Source organism: Peromyscus leucopus, chromosome 6 (assembly GCF_004664715.2).
Source record: "Peromyscus leucopus breed LL Stock chromosome 6, UCI_PerLeu_2.1, whole genome shotgun sequence".
NCBI classification, from domain to species: domain Eukaryota; kingdom Metazoa; phylum Chordata; class Mammalia; order Rodentia; family Cricetidae; genus Peromyscus; species Peromyscus leucopus.
In genome coordinates, this window is record NC_051068.1 from 8,652,685 (window position 1) to 8,672,492 (window position 19,808).

Genomic DNA, 19,808 nt, shown 5'->3' on the forward strand with positions numbered 1-19,808 from the left:
CTTCAGTCAAGGCACTTCAATAAAAGGACACCTCAAAGAACTGAGCCTAACAAAATGTAAATCTGAGCTCATGTGTTTTCCCTTTCTTTTCCTGGCCTTGCCTGGGTGTGATCAGGTGAACATCAGAGGAAACTGCTTCCCTGAAGCCGGCTGCAGGTTTATCTGACAGCCTCCAGGTGACGCGATGGACTTGATTCTTCTGTCCTCCAGCTGATGACATACTCTGTCTGTTGGCGATACGGTGTTATGTAGACACAGTGAGCAATAGTGTTAGCCCCTTTGAGGGCCGGTGTGCTATGCTGTGAACATTTTTCATTTCAACCAAACAGCATAATGATCCTCTTTAAACAACCAAAGGAAAGACTAATAATACATCAGTCTTTGCTGCCAATAGTATTGAAGAATAGAATTCTCCCAGTAACTGGATTTTCATGACCACTATTTATTGTTCTAATACAGGATGAAGAGGAAGAAATCAAACAAGAAATTAACATGTTGAAGAAATATTCTCATCACAGGAACATTGCAACATACTACGGTGCTTTCATCAAAAAGAACCCTCCAGGCATGGATGACCAACTGTGGGTATGTAGCACTATGCAGATACGCGTTTCTCTTTCCCCCTGGCAAGACTTGATGGAGTGACTTCACATTTGAAATACTTAGCCTGTGATTTTCATAACATTCTATTTTCAAGGTTTTCTCCCTTCTTCTTGAATGCATATATCTATTCTTCATTATCTCTAAATCTTTCTGCTATCTCTTTACAAATAAATTGACTCATTTATTAGTGGGCATGTGCGTGTGTTTGTGGATGCACACGTGTATGTACAGGCACATTGAGGTCAGAGGTCAGCATTAAGTGCCTTCCTCTGTTAGTGTCCACCTTGGAGTTTTCTTTTTCCTCTTTCTTTCTTTCTTTCTTTCTTTCTTTCTTTCTTTCTTTCTTTCTTTCTTTCTTTCTTTTTTTTTTGACAGAGTATCTCCCTGTAACTGGAGCTCATTGGTTTAGCTATATTGGCTGGCCAGGGAGCTTGTGAGATCTGTCAACTCACTACCCCAGGGCTGGGGTTAACAGGTAAAATCACTCCATGCCCAATTTCTTTCATGCTGGTGCTGGTTGTCTGTCCCACCGATGGCAATTGACAGCCACCACCCCCTCTCTGCTGTGTTCAGGGCAGATTGTCCTTTTTCACCTTTGTGATCTCTGACACTGGGACTTGTTATTCGCTGGGTCCTTCAGTGGGTACAGTGCCATCTCAGTCCATGACATTCAAGCGAATTTACCTCTTTCACTAATCTTATTAATCAGCCTCAGTGTGGCCCATTCAGTGGAAGGTGGATCACTTGACCTGCTTCTCTTCATGTTTTGGGTCTCTGCTCCTCTCACGTGATGCTGTAGGATTGATGACTCTGGAACTTGCTCATCTTCTGGGGCTCTAGTTAGTGTCCACCACATGAAGTCCCCTGAGCAGGCATCTGGCAAATGCCAAAGATTGTGATAAACTGTGTGCCTTCAGCACTGAGCATTCCATGGACATTTCTCCAGGCTCAGTCTGGGATAGAAGTTCCTCTGCTGATGCATATGACATTTGAAATCCAACTGAGATGGCAAAAAAAAAGTGTCCAGTGTGTGCACATGCTGACCAAAAGATATGTGATGACGTCAGCTCAAACATCAACCAGATTGCATTCCATTGATACTGAACATTCAGCATGTGGAAGGGAAAAGATCTGCTGGGGAATTCCCCTCAGAGGGTCCATGTCCAAATTTAACGTAAAGGTACACTATAGGGCAAATGAAGTATGATGGCAATGATTTAATATGTCATGTGGTTTCAAAACAAGTTTCGTTTAACTTAACAGTAGTCTCTACCTGTACAGTAATGTGAATGTGAAGGTTGGAAAACACGGTAATGGGAGAAAATAAATGTGAATGTACACTGATGGGACATGACAAGGAGGTAAGCTGCAAAGCCAACCTTGATGGACTTGACTATACAACTTTTCAAAATTATTACAAAAAATAAAATAGAGCTGTAAGTCACTAATTTAGGAAAGATACTCATTTTGTGTATGATGAACAGAGTGTAGCAGCCTTCAGATATGAGGGATTTGCATAATCACTTGGGTTAAAGTAGGAAACTACTAGAAAGGTGAATGAAGGCCAAGGCAGCAGCTAAAACATTAAGAGTCAGTTACCAATAAAGATTTATTTTTAATGTTACTCCTGTAGATATTGTAAACTCAGAGACCTCAGCAAGAATTCAGTGCAATTTCCCACCTACAAGATTAGCAGATAGTTTTTGATAAACTACCATTCATACCTAAATATGGAAATGCATGTTGCTACCATTTAACTCAAGGATAGTTAGAATACACACACAGTTCTCTCTCTCTCTGTCTGTGTGTGTGTCTGTCTGTCTCACTCACACACACAAAGAGAAATGCATACATATATATATATAATATATGTATGTTTGTATATACACACACATGCATATATATTCCAAAGAAAATACTTTTGTTTTGAACCAGTATTTCTTTAAGCAGAAATTTATTAAAAGGAAATATTTACATAACTACATAAATATATTAGCCAATAAGAAATTTACTTAACTATACAGTTAATTAAACTAAATATAGATTTATTATTATGAATGGATGGACATTAACTATTGTGGTAAGATTATAAATTCTTTCTTAAATGTTATAATTAAATATATTATCTTTTCATTTTTATAAGAAAGAAAAACTATATGTTTTTACATATGTTGACAAGGTTGAAATCTCTGGACTAAACACACAATAATAATGAGGAGACTATTTACTTTTGTGGGTCATTTCAATCTTTTAATTTTTAATTTAATTTAATTTAATTTTAGAGACAGATTCTCTCTGTATAGCTCTGGCTGCCCTGGGCCTCACAGTGTAGACCAGGCTGGACTTGAACTCACAGAGTTCACCTGCCTCTGATTCCCAATTGCTGGGATTAAAGGCATTAACTACCACATTCAGCTATTTTTCATTTTAAATTTATTATTTAAAAAAGTAGAAAATTAAAAATAATATTACACACCCAAATTAACCAGACCTCCAAAACTCAACAACTTGTTGAATTTCTATACAATTAGAGTAGCCATTGGAGATGGAGTTATGGAGCTTCACATTGGATTTTATACTTTCTCTGTTGAATATATTTTTATGCACATATCACCACCAAATCAAAATGTCTATGATACATTTAGAACTAGAAAAACAATTATCCTCTTTTATAACTCTTGGCCTTCACCTGCATTTAGTCCTTCTGCATCCCATAATATTTAGACTTTCTTGTTCTGTTCTACATGGTGTACTGTACCCATATGTACAACAGATGACTCCCAGAGAATGACACTTGTTTTTCCCAGTTCATTGCCAGACTCTGGGAGTACCCCTGTGCACCCTTAAAGTCTTTGTTACCCCAGAATGAATGACTAATCCTCTCACAGCCCCTGTGCTTGTGAGGGAATCCACTGCCTTGTGCAAGATGGGCAAGAACTCTGTTGTGACTCCCTCTGCCAGGTCTACCGAGGTCTAACTGGCAAACGTTGATAGTATTGGTGAGGACGTGGAGCATGGGAATGCTTGCAGGCTGCTGGCAGGGCTGTCAGTCAGTGCAGCCATTGTGGAAAGCCTGTGGCGCTGTCTTCCAACAGTTCAGTTTTGTATGTAGCTGCAAGAAACGACGTCATTGTGTCCAAGAGACATCTGCACACCCATGCTCCTTTGCTGAAAGTGTTGCATACAATACAGGAGCAGAACTGGCAACTTTATGCAGGCTGTGGTCAGGACTGTAGTGCCAATTAAGCATAAAAATGTAGCTCCATAAAAATGAGTCAGGCTGTCGATTTTCTTGGATTTGGGCAATTTTTTACAGATTGTCCACTTAGGAAAGGAGAGGGGTAATCCAGCAGACTTAACTCATTTTCACTCTTTTCCTAAACCCTAGACTTTATTTTTATCTCTTAAAAACAGCTGCCATTTATTGAACACATATTGCATGCCAAGCATTGGACTGATTGTTGAAACAATCCTTTTTCAAACTGATATATAATTCTTAGACATAAAATTCAAATTTTAGAAACCTATTTCATCATTCTTTTATATTAATTTTCTTTTGCAGCTGGAAGGAAATTTCACTGTCATTCTCTTGCTGGGCTCCAATGAAGCTAAAAGAGGTGTTGAGGAAGCAGGGTATGGTGGGGGCGGGAGAGAGGACAGTAGAACACATGTAACTGATGTGAAAACTGAAAGAGTCTCATCAGTCTATGCTGGGTGAGAGGAGGCAGGGAGGGGTGGGTGGATATGGGGGAAAGGAGAGGGAAGAAGAGCAGCTAAAGAAATTGTGTTGGAAAATGTCACAATGAAACCTAATATTTGTATGCTAATTAATATAGCTATGTATTATACACAATACATTATACCATGCAGCATATGCATATGTAATAATTTATCTGTGTATTTATGTGCATATATTAGGTATTATGTGTGTATATTGTCTATGATAATTATATATGTGTGTGTGGTGTGTGTGTGTGTGTGTGTCCCCATGTTTTTCCTAAACATCTTTAGGTGATCTTAAGTAGGCATTTGAGGAAAGCAGCAAACCTTTGCATGTTATGGTTTGTCTGGAGGTTGTGGCAGACTATGGAACTGGGTTACTGCTTGCTGGTTCTCCTCCTGGCCAATTGCTCTTCCCATGGAGATGGCTGTGATTTTTGAGAACCAAGAGCTTGGATGTATATATATTTTCACTGATTTGTTCCTCAATCATTCTTTCATTTAACATGTACCCACACACATACACAACATATACATATACACACATACACACAAAGACAACGTACTTGCGAATGGCGAGGTACATTTCTAAGTACTCGTGATAATCAGTGAATAAAAGGGCTTCATGGCTACACTTCAATGCAGCTTGCATCCTTGCTGCAGATCACAAACAATAAGCATGGTGAATAAGGCAGATGCAGGAGATGCTGGGAGCTCCTGAGCACCTGATAAACCAGGGGAAAGTTAGTGGAGTGCAGGTCAAAGCTGCAGGATTCCATAGGATGGATTTTCAGAAGCCCCCCAGTTGACATCTTAAAATCATACCATGATTACATTATATTAGGAGGTGAGGCTTGTTTGCAGTACTGGGAACCAAACCTGAGGCCTTGAACTTGCTAGACAAGCCCTCTGTCCCTGAGCCATACTTCCAGCCTGTAAGAGGCCACGGTTTTGGGGAGAGTGGTTAGGTCATGAGCATAGAGCCTGTATGATGGTACTGATGCTTATAAAAGAGAGCTAGTAAGCTTTTCCACTCTCTTTTGTAGAAATCAGGAGATGTCAGGTGGAGGCAAGAGAATCAGAAGTTCAGGGAGATCCTTAGCTATATAGTAAGTTTGAGGCCAGCCTGAACTACAGGAGACTCCACACCTAGCAGAAGAAGAGGAAGAATTTTAAGCAACCAAAAAAGAGGTCAGCAGTTTGTGACCAGAAGATAACCCTCACCAGAGCCTGACCATGCTGCCTCTGGAATTGTGAGGTAATTTTGCTTAGCAAGTCGTCTAGCCTATGGTATGTGGTGCTTTGTTAGGATAGTGTGAATTAATACATGGTGGTGAGTGGTGTTGTCCGGGTAAGCCCTGCTGTTGGTAACTTGAGGAAAGGCACTGGAGGCCTTCCACTTCTTGAGAAAAATGATGAGTCACTGTGGCTGGGGAAAAGTGAGTAGGAGGTAGATATGCAGGAGAGAGACCTGAGACCAGATCCTCCATGGTCTTGCTTGCCATTGGCAAGACCTTGGCTTTTATTTCACCTGAAGGTGGAGAGCCTTTGGAGTGCTCTCAGGAAGAATAGGATCTGATGCACAAAATGAAGCCGTCCTCTTGGTTGCTGGGTTGAGATCAGACTGGAGGGAGTCGAGGTAGGCATGCGGAGGCCAGTTAGGAGGCTATTTTTCTTAAGTGTTCTGATTACATTTCCATTGCTGTGGTGATCACTAGTCTAAAAGCAACTTGGGGGAAGAACAGGTTTATTTGGTTTACAGGGTACAGTCCATCCAGGAAACCAAGCCAGAACCTTAAGGCGGGCCCTAAAGGTGGGAACTGAAACACCAGTCGTGGAGGAACGCTAGCTACTAACTTACTCCAAGTGCACTTTCAGCTCCCTTTCTTATTGGCCCAGGTTGATCTGCCTAAGGGTTGGCACTGCTCATGGCCAGCTAGGTCCTCCTACATCATTTGGCAATCCAGAAAACACATCACAGACATACCTACAAGCCAGTCTGATGGAGGATACTCCTCAGCTGAGGTTCCCTCTTCCCTGGGGTGTCGAGTTGACAACCAAGATTAGCCACCACAGGAAGCTAACCCCTTTCTTGAACTTGGTAAAAGGAGAAGTAACGGCAGGCGTTCCAGGGTGACCGGGAGAGTGGCCTCAGGTATGCCGGGTCAGAAAGCTCCATTGTTCTGACCAGCCCACTAGCAATCTTTGACAACATCTCTGTCACTAAGGATGAGATCAGGCCAGGAAAGGTATCCTAAGGCAAGAGCATACTTTATTTTTATAATTGTACTTGTATGTGATAAAAAACTGAGTAATTGTGGGTCAGTCTAGAAACAACAGGAAACTAGTATTAGATCATAATAGTGATTGAAACTGGTTACAAAATATAGTAGTACATACATATTTCAGGGCCTCTGCCTTGCTTTTTAACAAGAACAATGGTTTACAACACTTCCTGCCTACTTACCAATATGCCAAGTTCTGTTACTATACTATAATGCTATAACAATGTTAGCACTGCCATATTATTTAATTAAATATTTGTAGCCAATTTACAAATTAAAGATTATCATCTCCATTGTACAAATTAAGAAATTTGTTCAAGGTTTCAAAGCTTATCAGTCATGAAGACAATATATCTGGCTTACTCTGGGGTATGTGATGTCAGAATCAAGCCATTAAACTTAGTGTTTTTCCCTTTTTGGTCATGAAAAAAGGGGTTTTGATATCAAAAGTTGGTGTCCTGAGTAGGGCTAGAGCTTTAGGTTTCAATAAACTCATTATGAGATCTAAGCATGGTGGTACTGGGAGGCAGAGACAGAGGGATCTCTGAATTCCAGACCAGTCAGGGCTACATAATGAGATCTTGTCTCAAAATAATAAATAAAAATTTAACTTCATCTTTGATCTTTCTTTCTCACTTTTTCCAGTGTTTAAAAGAATAGTAAAACCTCTGGGCTATTAAAAAGGCTGCTATGAAGCATAAGAAATACATGTGTGGGAAAGCACACTAAGCCTTTGGGGAATGATTTATCAAATAATTGCAAAGGTCAAAGATAGTTGATTCTTCAGACTGTTGACATTTTGCAAGGATCATGGTAGTCTAAAAATGTGTTTTATAGAGACGTAGACTACACAGCCAAGAGCAGCCTGTGTTGCCTGAGGTCGGCCTGATTGCAGGAAATATTCCTCAAATACTCCTTTGGCCATGGCTGGAGTTCAGAGGTCTGAAATATATGTTTCACCAGGCGACATGTGTTGTTGCAGGCTTCTGATTGAATTGTAATCTGTGAGAATTCTATCAGGGCCTGTTGTAGAGATAAACTCTTGTTTGGTATCAGCTCCGCAGAAACACAACCACTTCTGATAATGGCCAAGTAATTCTCCTTATTCAACTGCTCGGGCCTGATCCGGAAATCAAAAAAGGGAGCTCTTTCAATAAAGATTCTCATCGCTGAGAAACAGTGATGCTCTGACACACAGCGTCACCATCTCATCTCTCTCTCCCACATGCCAGGCCGGCCAGGCTCTCCGGGTTTGCTATAAACCATTCAGATCCTAGAGGGAGGGAAAGGTGCTGTCTATGAAATGGATGAGTTTCTCAACAAGAACAGCATGAAATCACACATATTTTGCCATCCTTTTGATACTATCATAACATTCACAGATCTAGATATTTTATGAAAGGAAGTAAGTTTCTAATTAACTTCTGAAATGTAGAGTGGTCCAGTATGATGGCAGATGATTGGACTGAAACAGTAAAATTAGCCTCTCACTAGATTGCAGTGATGTGGGTTTCTAGAGCAGAAAGGTAAGATGTTACGTTGTGGGGCTGGGGAGATGGCTCAGTGGCTGGGTGCTTTCTGTACAAGCGTGAGGAACTGAGTTCGGATCGTAGTGCTAAAACAAAAAGCCAGGCATGCCTGAGTGCTTGCCTATAACCCCAGGGATGCAGGAGGTGGAGATGGGAGGACCACTGAGGCTTGCTGCTTGCCAGGCTAGATCGTGTTCAGTGAGAGAGCCTACATCAGGGAACAAGACGGTAGAAAATGACCAAGCAGAACACATTTACCCGCACACGGAAACATGCTCTCTTGCACAGTGTGTATACATAGCAAATGCACACAAGTTATGTTGTATATATTTGAGGATCTTTCTAATGGTTGGATGCAACCTGGTCTGATTATCCATGGATCTGGATTCTAGCCTCAGGAGAGGCCAGGTCTCTAACATGCAGTTTCTATTTTGTAGAATGTGAGTTGGGCCAGGTCTATGTGTTTGCAAACTGACAGACTGGAGGCTGAACATACTTAGTTTGGTCCCCATAAGGTAGTGATGTTTTAATTAAGTCAATATTAGAAAAATTGAACAGATTCATATGGAAGTCTGGATTCTTTGAAGAGTTTTGAAAATAATCAAATGATCTAGAAAATATTGGGCTTGAAGTCCCAAATAGCGGCAATATGTGGAAGCAGTGTGCCAGCTGCCCAGAATTCATAGGTGTTGCTGCGGCCTGCTGCACAGGCCCCGGCCCCTGGTTCCATGGTATACATTCAACTCTATGCCTTGCATTCATTACCCACCCCCACGGGAGATCATCACAGAATAAGGTGTTGTAATTACTGAATGCATGATGTCATTTAATTACTCAGTTTGGCCACATACCTAAACCTAAATGTGCTATATTTTCAATTTATATTGCTACTTCATTGTAGCAGAAACCAACTACTTGGGTTTTTTCAGTCTTTTAGTGTAAGTCCTACAATAGGACACCTCTATCACAGCCTCATCCCCACAGAGCTCAGGGAGCACCGTAGAGGAGGGGTGGGAAGGTTGTAAGAGCCAACGTTGGGGAGGGAGCTTTGAATCAGTGTTCTGGACACTGCAAGGCTGGGGCGCTCAGGAGCTCACAAAAACTGTGGTTACCTGCACAAGACAAAGTCAGCCAAATTCCCAGTGTGGATGGGACAGAGGCTCACAAAGCCCCGGTCCTAACTCAGGACCTTGGGAGTTGAAGATCTGCTGGTAGAATGAGGCAGTTTGCTTCAGGAAAATGGCCCCAAGGTAGGTTGCCCGTGCTCCAGGGCATGGTCCTAAACTCCCTGTAGACAACAGTGATAGACTCAGTGGGCTATGATAAAAGAGCGTATAGTTGGGAAGGGAACACTGAAAGGAGGGGAGTCGAGCGGGGGAGGGTGGAGGGGGGGTCTGTTCACAATACATTTTAAACATGTATAGAATTTTAAAGAATGAATGAAAAATCAGCCACCTGGAGCTAAGCCTTTGTAATGGGTCATTAAAATTTTTCTTAGTTCCAAGTATCAAAAGTGAGGCTTTCCCTTTTAACAGGAGCGTGTTTTAATCGCTGGCTATTGCTTCTGTGAGGAGAGAGCTGCCTTTGCAGACAGAGCAGTCATTGGTCTGGGGAAGCAACTGGGACTTGCTGGAGAGCGAGCCTGAGCAGCAAGCGCTAGGCCAATGGGAGACCTTGTCTCAAAAAGCAAGGTGACAGCTCTTGTGGAATAACATTTGAAATTGTCTTCTGCTCTACATGCACCCCCCTGCACCCCGCCAACACAGACACACATGGGGACTTTACACACACAAACACATACCTGCATCTACATATACACATGCCCAGAAATCTCCAAGGTGGGGCTTTGTAAATACGGGAATCTAAAATGGTCAGAGGACTAGCTGTGAGGAAGCGGCTGCTGCCTCCTGTCCCTGTGGAGGTAGAATGTCAGCAAGGGACTCAATCTGTTTCCACATTATTATTTTCAGGATGAAGTCTCTCTCTAACCCCAGTGCTCACGGTGTAGGCTAGGCTGCCTTGTGGTCTCCCATGACCCCCTACATGACTGTGCCCCAGTGCTTGGGTTACAGCCACGTGCAGCCTGGGGTTTACAGGGGTGTTAGGTATTAGAACTCAGGTCTTCTTGCTTGCCTAGCAAGTGCTATTCTTGCACATTGAAACATATCCCCAGCCCGACTTTCCCTATTTTAACCTGTCTAAAATCTTACTCCTCTCATTCCTAATTTTTCTGTTTGAGTTTCACATTTTGAGATGTAGAATTATACATCATTATCATTTGTATGTGTATATGTATATGCAGGTATGTGTTTGTGTGTGTAAAGTCCCCATGTGTGTCTGTGTTGGCGGGGTGCAGGGGGGTGCATGTAGAGCAGAAGACAATTTCAAATGTTATTCCACAAGAGCTGTCACCTTGCTTTTTGAGACAAGGTCTCCCATTGGCCTAGCGCTTGATGCTCAGGCTCGCTCTCCAGCAAGTCCCAGGTATCTGCCTGTCTCCACTGGCCCAGTACCCTCTGCCTATATTTTTATGTGAGTTCCAGGGATTGAACTCGCTTCCCCAGGCTTGTGGGGCAAGCACTTTACTGGCTGAGCCGTTGCCTCAGGCTACATTTCTTCTGTCTTTGAGGTTAATTCCTTTGTTTGGATTTGTGGAGCTCATGTGTATGAGATGATTCACTCGTACTAAGAAAAACTGTGCAGGAGCCCTGGCATGGCTACTTGTGAAATGTAATGCTGTCACCCTGGCTCAGAGATTCCTGTCTGCTTGGACATGGATGACTGATGGCCCATAGTCTTGGCCTGTAGGCAGGCTTTGGTTGCTAAAAATATGAAATTGGCTCAGATTATTCCAAATGCCCTTGTTGCTCACAAAGTAAAAGGTTGTCCATAAACCTTAGGGACAAAGTTTGGGTCACTGGGCACTCTTTTGCCTTTTTATAACTTATACTTTGTCTGAGAAGTCACAAGTCTAAAACTAAAATCAAAGTTGTCTTTTCCTCAGTGCATGCTCATTTAGAGGTGAATACACAAGGCTGTTAAGGTTGATTTTGTATTTCTTCATGAAGGCATTTCTTAGTGTGCGGTTAAACTTCCTGTGGTGAATGAAGCAGCTAGTTCTTAAGAAGCTGCTGAATTTGAGTTTGCTTCACGCCATGATAAATCATGCAGACAGGATCTGTGGCTATTCCCAACCATGCAAGATAAAAATACCTCGTGCTGCACTGAGGTTTCTAAACCTTCAAGGTCACTAGGCTGATTCTTTGTGGGGCTGGGAGTTCTTGGAAGTTGCTTCTACACCTTTTCTTAGTGGCTTCAGCTACCTGGTTCATCTTCAGGAGAACTCCATTTGCCTGACCCTATTCGAACCCCTTCCTGCCGACCCCCCCCCCACCTTTACCATTGAAGAGAATGGATCCATTTGTTAACTGTTGTTTATTCCTGTGGGGACTGACCAGTGACATGTGAGAGGAATGGGTTCCTGTCCAGGTATTCTGGGTTAGCGCCTACAGCATTCAAGTGCCATCTTAAGGCCTTGTTCCTTGTTACAAGATCTTAAAGCCAATTAACTAGCAAGTGAGTTTCTCTTAGGGACAAGGGAACCACCTCAGAATTAACCTTAAATTCCCTCAGAAGTCACTGGGGTTGTAAGGAGAAGGTGCCTGTGTTTTGCGATTCTCTTCCAAGACCTGTGCTCTGTGCCTTGTGAAGACTGAAGTCAGGGCTGACTCTAAGCTACTGTCACTCCTGGGAGACAGAGACTAGAGCACAACCCTTAGGCATTGTGTGCTGTGTGTGTGTGTGTGTGTGTGTGTGTGTGTGAGAGAGAGAGAGAGAGAGAGAGAGAGAGAGAGAGAGAGAGAGAGAGAGAGAGCTGTGTGTATTCTGTGTGTGTGCATTAGAGAGAGAGAGATGTTAGAACCAGAGCTTCCATATGCTCTACCACTAAGTAATACCCTCACCCCACACCGCTAACGGACAATATTATGTTTCTTAGTAAGGTGAGACAACTAAACAAAATCTATAGCAATCGACCATGCAAATTGTGAAATATGTCAGGACTCAGTTCTTAGAAAACAACTTTTTTTACTTAGACAGACATAATTATCCAAGTAATCCAAGCATTTTTTTTATAATCTGTTCACATTATACCATGCTCTTTTTAGACTACGTCCTCCAGGCCCCAAGCCAGTCCCCATCTGTCTAGGCACATTTATCTCTCTCCTACGTTCAATTTCGTCTCCTTTCCTTCTTCCCAAATGGTGTGGATATTCTTTTAGTTTCTGACCCAGTTGTTCAGATGATGTTGATGAGTTTTAAGTCTCAGATTGTTTTCAGCATCCTCTTCCGATACTCACATCCCTGCCATCTTCCAGACAGAATGCGCCATTGTCTGGAGGGTAGACGTCTCCTCGCTTTGTAGTACAAAGCAAAATGGCTCAGCATCCTTCACTAGATACTCTAGAAGCACCTACGCTCAGTACCTGCTAACATCTTCCACCGTGTGTCATCACCACACAAGGGAAGTGGACATCCAGAACAGAGTGACACCGTCCTGCAAGGCAGAAAAGAACTTGTATGTTTTGAGGATTTGAGTTACTGTCAGCTTTTCGTTTATTAGTGAAACTGATGTTCACGTCAGATCTGTAAGTCGATGCTTTGTGTATTGGTGGAAGTTAAGTCAACTCCACGTAATTTAAAGGGAGGTTCATTTTTGGGGGTAACTTACAAGTAAAGGGATAGGTTACAGGATCCAGGAGAGGTGAAGTGCAGTCCGGCAGTGTCCTCTGGAGAACTCTGCTTGCTCTACATCCAGCATCCAGGATCCAGGAACCAAGAGAGCCAGCACATCTGGATCTCAGGTCTTAAGGGCTCCTGTCTCAGCCCCACCTCGTAGGCATGACAGTTACTGGAAGCCTCAATGGGGGTAGTACTTCCAGGTCAAAGCTGGAACAGCTACCCACTACATTTGTGTGTATGCATGTCAAATTATGTGTAATGTGCCTGCACATATGTATATTAGCATGTAGAGACTGGGAATTGACCTCTGATATTTTCCTCAGGAGCTGTCCATATTTTGTGTGTGTGTGTGTGTGTGTGTGTGTGTGTGTGTGTGTGAGTGTGTGTATGTGTATGTTTGTATATATATAAGAACAAGTTGTGGGGGGGTGTAGCTAGAGTTTTCCTGCCTTGCCCACAGTTAGGACAAATCTCTGTCACCCGCCAGTACCACAGCCGCTCAGACCCAACCAAGTAAACACAGAGACTTATATTGCTTACAAACTGTATGGCCGTGGCAGGCTTCTTGCTAACCATTCTTATAGCTTAAATTAATCCATTTCCATAAATCTATACCTTGCCATGTGGCTTGTGGCTTACCGGTGTCTTCACATGCAGCTTGTCATGGTCATGGCTGGCAGTTTCTCTGACTCAGCCTTCCACTTGGCTGAGAATTCTTCTCCTCCTTGTCCCACCTATACTTCCTCCTGCCTGGCCACTGGCCAATCAGTGTTTTATTTATTGACCAATCAGAGCAACAGATTTGACATACAGACCATCCCACAGCAGGGGGTGTCTCTTATTCTACCTAATTAGGTCCCCAATTAAGTTAGAATGCCTGGCCAGCAAGTTCAAGAGCTCTTGCTGCCTAGCACTCTATTACAAGTGGATTTACCACACCCAGCTTCACCTGGGTGCTGAGTGTGGAACTCAGGTCCTCCTGCTTGGTGACAAACACGTCAAAAACTGACCATCTTCCTATTCAGTGATGCTTATTCATTAAATCTTGTCACAGTGGAGAGGGGACAGCGCGGAGTCTCCGGTGGCTAGGGAGTGGGTCTATGGTGGCTACCATTTATTGTTTTTTGACAGAATCTAGAATCACCCAAAAGAAAATGCTCTGGCCAAGTCTGTGAGGGAGTATCTAGACTAGGTTAGTTTCTGGCCATGTTTGTGAGGGATTATCTAGACTAGGTTAGCCTCTGGCCATGTTTGTGAGGGATTATCTAGACTTGGCTAGTCCCTGGCAAAATCTGTGGTTTATCTAGACTAAATTAACCGCTGGCCATGTTTGTGAGGGATTATCTAGACTAGGTTAGCCTCTAGCCATGTTTGTGAAGAAGTATTGTAAGTTCATTGATATAGGAAGACTTGCTCACTATGGGTGACACCACTCCATGCACTGGAGTCCCAAAGACAACCAAAAGCAGAAATCCAGCCGAGCATAAGCATCTTCTTGCTCTGCTTCCTGACCATGGACCAATGTAAGCAGCTGCTTCAACCTTCCAACACTTTCTCACCATGGTGGGCTGTGCCTTATCTACTGTAAGCCAAAATAAACCTTTCTTCTTTTTGTGAGATCATTTTATCACAGCACCAGGACAAATAACTAATGCAATGTCTAAGGTCACAAAGCTGCATGATAGAGAATGTTTTAACCTGTCACTATGGGTAAGACCAAAGACCATTTCCAAATTAATAACTGAACTGATAACTGAGAGGAGAGTCATAGAAAAGATTTATTTGTTTATTTTTTGTTATTGTTTGTTTGCAAATCACCAAATTGTAAGAACCCAGCACATTAAGTTCTCAATTAGTGTTGTATGTCTCACTGCCCAGTATAAACTCTTAGAAAATTATCTTTCAAGGGCAATATTAATGATCCGTTGCATCTTGCTTGTGAGATGTGAAGTGATTGACTTACCTCACTCAGCTGGGCTTGCCATGGTGAGCTCTGAGGCCATTTAGTAAGAGGATAGGGAAGGTCCCTGCTGTCTGGTGGCAGTAATTATCAGTGTTGCTGTGTGGCTACAGGGACCCATTGCTAGCAAGTTCTGATTTCTTTCCACTTCTTTCTTTCTTTTTTTCTAGTCCTATTACATAATTTAACAATCATTTTGTTCCTTAGTGAGATGAAAAGAATGGAGCAGCCTTCAGCTGGAGCTGAATGGAGAAGCAGATTATAGACATCATTGGTGCCTGGCTAGAGCCGGATTGTTTTCCACTGAATATTTGAAAGTGTTTTGTCCAATCTAATTTTGAAAGGCTGGAGTTCTGGGTTTCCACTGCTCTTCCTGGGAACTGCAATTATGTGGCCTAATAGTAGGACATTTTCTCCCAGCGACATGACCACTGCTGGTACGTCCCTGGGAGGTCTTGCCACTATGTGATTGGGAGAAAGGGTGAAGACATGTTTGGCTCACAGGGAAGACACTCGTATCATCTGTCTCAGTAAGTGTTTTTGATCCATCCTGCTGGCATTGAAGCGTGATTTTCTACAGAAGGGCATTTTCTTTAAAATAGAAAATGCCTCCAAATCACAGACGTGGACAGGACTGTACTGTAAGAAGCACCCGTGCTACCCTGGGCAGCCTGCCCCCACTGTCTAATCCCCTGCCTCCCACAAGGTCCTTTGTGTCCTCCACTCAGGCCTTAAAACAAACCAAATACACTTAATTCTGGCAAAATATATATAGTATTAGATTGCTTCAATTTTAGCTACTTCTAAATTAGTAACCCAGAGGCATTCAGTATACTCATTGTGTTGTACAAAGCACCCCCACTCCCTAGTGCCAGAATTACACCCCACCCCACCCCCCGGTCAAATCTATATCCATTAGGGAGTTACTCCTGTTCCACATGAGCATTCCCAGGAAACCTCTGGGCCTGCTTCCACTGCTGGAGGGTCTGTGTCATAGGAATGGAATCTATTCCAGGGCTGCCTTTGGCTCTTCTTTCCTTCGCATACTGTCTTCCCAGCCCCTCCCTGCTGAATCAGTCATTCCCATGGCTGAATAACAGTCTGTTGAATGGGCGTACCACAGTTTGTTTCATCTATCTGCTCATCTGTTGATGAGATTTTATTTCCAGCTTCTGGCTTCTGTAAGTAGCACTGCCATAAATATTCTTATGCGGGTTTTTTGCTGAACATCAATTTTCAATTCTCTGTGTATAAATCTGCAAGTGAAACAACTGAGTTTTATGTTGATTTTACTTTTAATTTGCTGAGAAATTCGCAAACTATTTTTTAGAGTTACTGCACCATGTATTTAGTCATTAGCAATGTGTGATGGTTCCAGTTGATCTACATTTTTAAAAATTATACTCATCCTTATGGGTGTTATGTCACCTCATTGTGCCTGGATTTATGTTTTTCTCATGACTAATGCTGTTATCAGCATCTTTTCATGCCATTACTGGACATTTTATATATAATGCTGTTATCAGCATCTTTTTTTTTTTTTTTTTTTTTTTTTTGAGACTGGGTCTCTCTGTGTAGCTTTGCGCCTTTCCTGGAACTCGCTCTGTAGACCAGGCTGGCCTCGAACTCACAGATATCCGCCTGACTCTGCCTCCCGAGTGCTGGGATTAAAGGTGTGCGCCACCACCGCCCAGCTTTATCAGCATCTTTTCATGCCATTACTGGGCATTTTACATATAATGCTTTTATTGGTATCTTTTTATGCTATTGCTGGTCATTTCATATATTCTTTTTTTTAAAGGTTTACTTATTTATTTAAAGTTGTTTTTTCCATTTTGCATACCACCCACTCTTCCCCCTCCCTCCCTTCACCGGCTCCCGCCCACCTCTCCCCATTCCACCCCCACCCTCTCCTCATAGGGGGTAAGGCCTCCCTTGGGTATCACAGGCTGGCATACCAAGTTGGGGCAGGACCAAGCCCCTCCCCCACCATAGGGAATAGACTCTAAAAAGCCAGTTCATGTACCCAGGATAAGTCCTGGTCCCATTGCCAGGATGAGGGAACCCACAAACACATCAAGCCATACAACTGTCACCCTCATTCAAAGGGCTTAGTGCGATCCCATGCAGGCTCCCCAGCTGTCAGTCCAGAGTCCGTGGGCTCCCACCAGCTTGGGTCAGCTGTCTCTGTGTTTTTTTCTCATCATGATCTTGACTCCCCTTGCCCCTATACTCTCTTCTCCCTCTCTTCAGCTGAACTCCAGGAGCTTGGCCAAGTGCTTGGCCTTGGGTCTCTGCATCTGCTTCCATCAGTCACTGAATGTAGGTTCTATGATGACAATTAGGGTAGACACCAATCTGAGTACAGGGGAAGGCTAGTTCAGGCAGCCTCTCCATCATTGCTATGAGTCTTAGCTGCGGACATCCTTGTGGGTTCTCGGGGATTTCTTTAGCACCAGGTGTCTCCCTAACCCCATACTGGCTCATTCTGCCAAGGTATCTCTTTCATTGCTCTGCTTCTCTGTCCCTCCCCAAACTCGGCCATCTCGAACCCTCATGTTCCTACCCCCCATTTCCTCCCCTCTACTCCTTCTCCCAGTTTACCCAAGAGATCTTAACCCTTTCCCCTTCCTGGGGTGATCCATGAGTGTCCCTTTTATGGTCCTCCTCTTTACCTGGCTTCTCTGTGATTGCAGATTTCAGTCTGGTTGTCTTTTGCTTTGTGTCTAATATCCACTTATGAGTGAGTATATACCATGTTTGTCCTTCTGGGTCTGGGTTACCTCACTCAGGATGATTTTTTTTTTAGTTCCATCCATTTGTCTATAAATTTCATGATGACATTGGTTTTTACTACTGCATAATACTCCATTGTGTATATGTGCCACATTTTCTTTATCCGTACTTTGGTTGAGGGACATCTAGTTTGTTTCCAGGTTCTGGCTATTATGAATAATGCTGCTATGAACATAGTTGAGCAAATGTCCTTGTGATATGATTGAGCATCTTTTGAGTATATGCCCAAGAGTGGTATTGTTGGATCTTGAGGTAGGCTGATTCCCATCTGAGATACCGCCATACTGATTTCCAGAGTGGCTGTACAAGTTTGCACTCCCACCAACAGTGGAGGAGTGTTCCACTTTCTCCATATCCTCTCCAACATAAGCTGTCATCAGTGTTTTTGATCATAGCCATTCTGACAGGTGTAAGATGGTATCTCAGAGTCATTTTGATTTGCATTATCCTGATGACTAAGGATGTTGAGCAATTCCTTAAATGTCTTTCAGCCATTTGAGATTCTTCTGTTGAGAATTCTCTGTTTAGCTCTGTAGCCCACTTTTTAATTGGATTTTTTGGTATTTTGATGTGTAGTTTCTTGAGTTCTTTATATATTTTGGAGATTAGCCCTCTGTCAGATGTGGAGTTGGTAAAGATTTTTTCCCATTCTGTAGACTGCCATTTTTGTCTTATTTACACTGTCCTTTGCCTTACAGAAGCTTCTCAGTTTCAGGGGGTCCCATTTATTAATTGTTGATCTCAGTGTCTGTGCTACTGGTGTTATATTTAGAAAGTGGTCTCCTGTGCCAATGTGTTCAAGACTACTTCCAACTTTCTCTTCTAGACCAGGTTCAGTGTATCTGAATTTATGTTGAGGTCTTTGATCCACTTGGACTTGAGTTTTGTGCAGGATGATAGATATGGATCCATTTGCAATCTTCTACATGTTGACATCCAGTTATGCCAGCACCATTTGTTGAAGATGTTCCTTTTCCCATAACTCTAACCAAACAAGACCTGTATGACAAGAACTTTAAGTCTTTGAAGAAAGAATTTGAAGAAGATATCAGAAAATGGAAAGATCTCCCATGCTCATGGATAGGTAGGATCAACACAGTAAAAATGTCAATATTACCAAAATCAATCTACAGATTCAGTGCAATCCCCATCAAAATCCCAACACAATTCTTCACAGACCTTGAAAGAATAATATTCAACTTCATATGGAAAAACAAAAAACTCAGGATAGCCAAAACAATCCTGTACATTAAAGCAACCTCTGGAGGCATCACAATCCCTGACTTCAAGCTCTACTGTGGAGCTATAGCAATAAAACAGCATGGTGTTATCATAAAAACAGACATGTAGACCAATGGAATTAAATTGAAGACCCTGCCATCAATCCACACACCTACGAACGCCTGATTTTTGACATTTCATACATTCTTTAGACTCTAAAGTTTAGAGAAATGTCCATCCAAGTTCTTTGTTCATCCTTACTTCATTTCATTGATTCATTTACTTATTTTTGAATTGTTTTTTCTGCCTTTGAGACAGGTGTTCACAGGCTGGCCTGGAGATCACTCCAATCTTCCTGCCTCCACCTATCAGGTGTACATCACCACACCCAACTCTCATGCTCATGTTTAAGCTAGATCTTCTTGTTGGCTTATACAAGTTCTTGATAAATTCTGGATGCTATATCCTTATCAGATATAAGTTATAAATAGTTTCAGTATGAGGCTGGAGAGGTGGCTCAGAAGTTAAGAGCACTGGCTGCTTTTCGAGAGGGTCCAGGTTCGATTCCCAGTACCCACATGGAGACTCACAACTGTCTGTAACTCCACTTCCAGGGGATCAGCTGCCCTCATCTGGTCCTCCTGGACACTGCACACACATGTGGTGCACAGATATATTTCCTGCAAAACAACCATATACACAAAATAATAAAATGAAATGTAAAATATTTTTCTATATTTTATGACTTCTCCTTTCTTAATAATGTCCTTTACTGCCTAAAAGTATTTCAGCATTTATGTCTTAACTATGAGATTTTTTTATAACCAGAGAATCATCACACTAAAAAAAAATCTCAACTATATTTTCTTAGTCTCTTCAAATACTTACATTAATATGAAAAGTTGTAGTTGTTTAAACTAGCAGCTGCTTTTCCTGGCTTAGTTTTCTTCTGTT

At 42.4% G+C, this 19,808-nt stretch overlaps 1 protein-coding gene across 1 annotated transcript in view; it reads left to right on the forward strand.

Annotated features, from left to right (window-relative positions):
- Tnik (TRAF2 and NCK interacting kinase) overlaps positions 1–19,808 on the forward strand; it is a 413,176-nt gene that overhangs the window by 262,553 nt on the left and 130,815 nt on the right. The window contains 1 exon segment of the mRNA XM_028875813.2: positions 460–585. Within this exon segment, the coding sequence (XP_028731646.1) occupies positions 460–585 (126 nt within the window).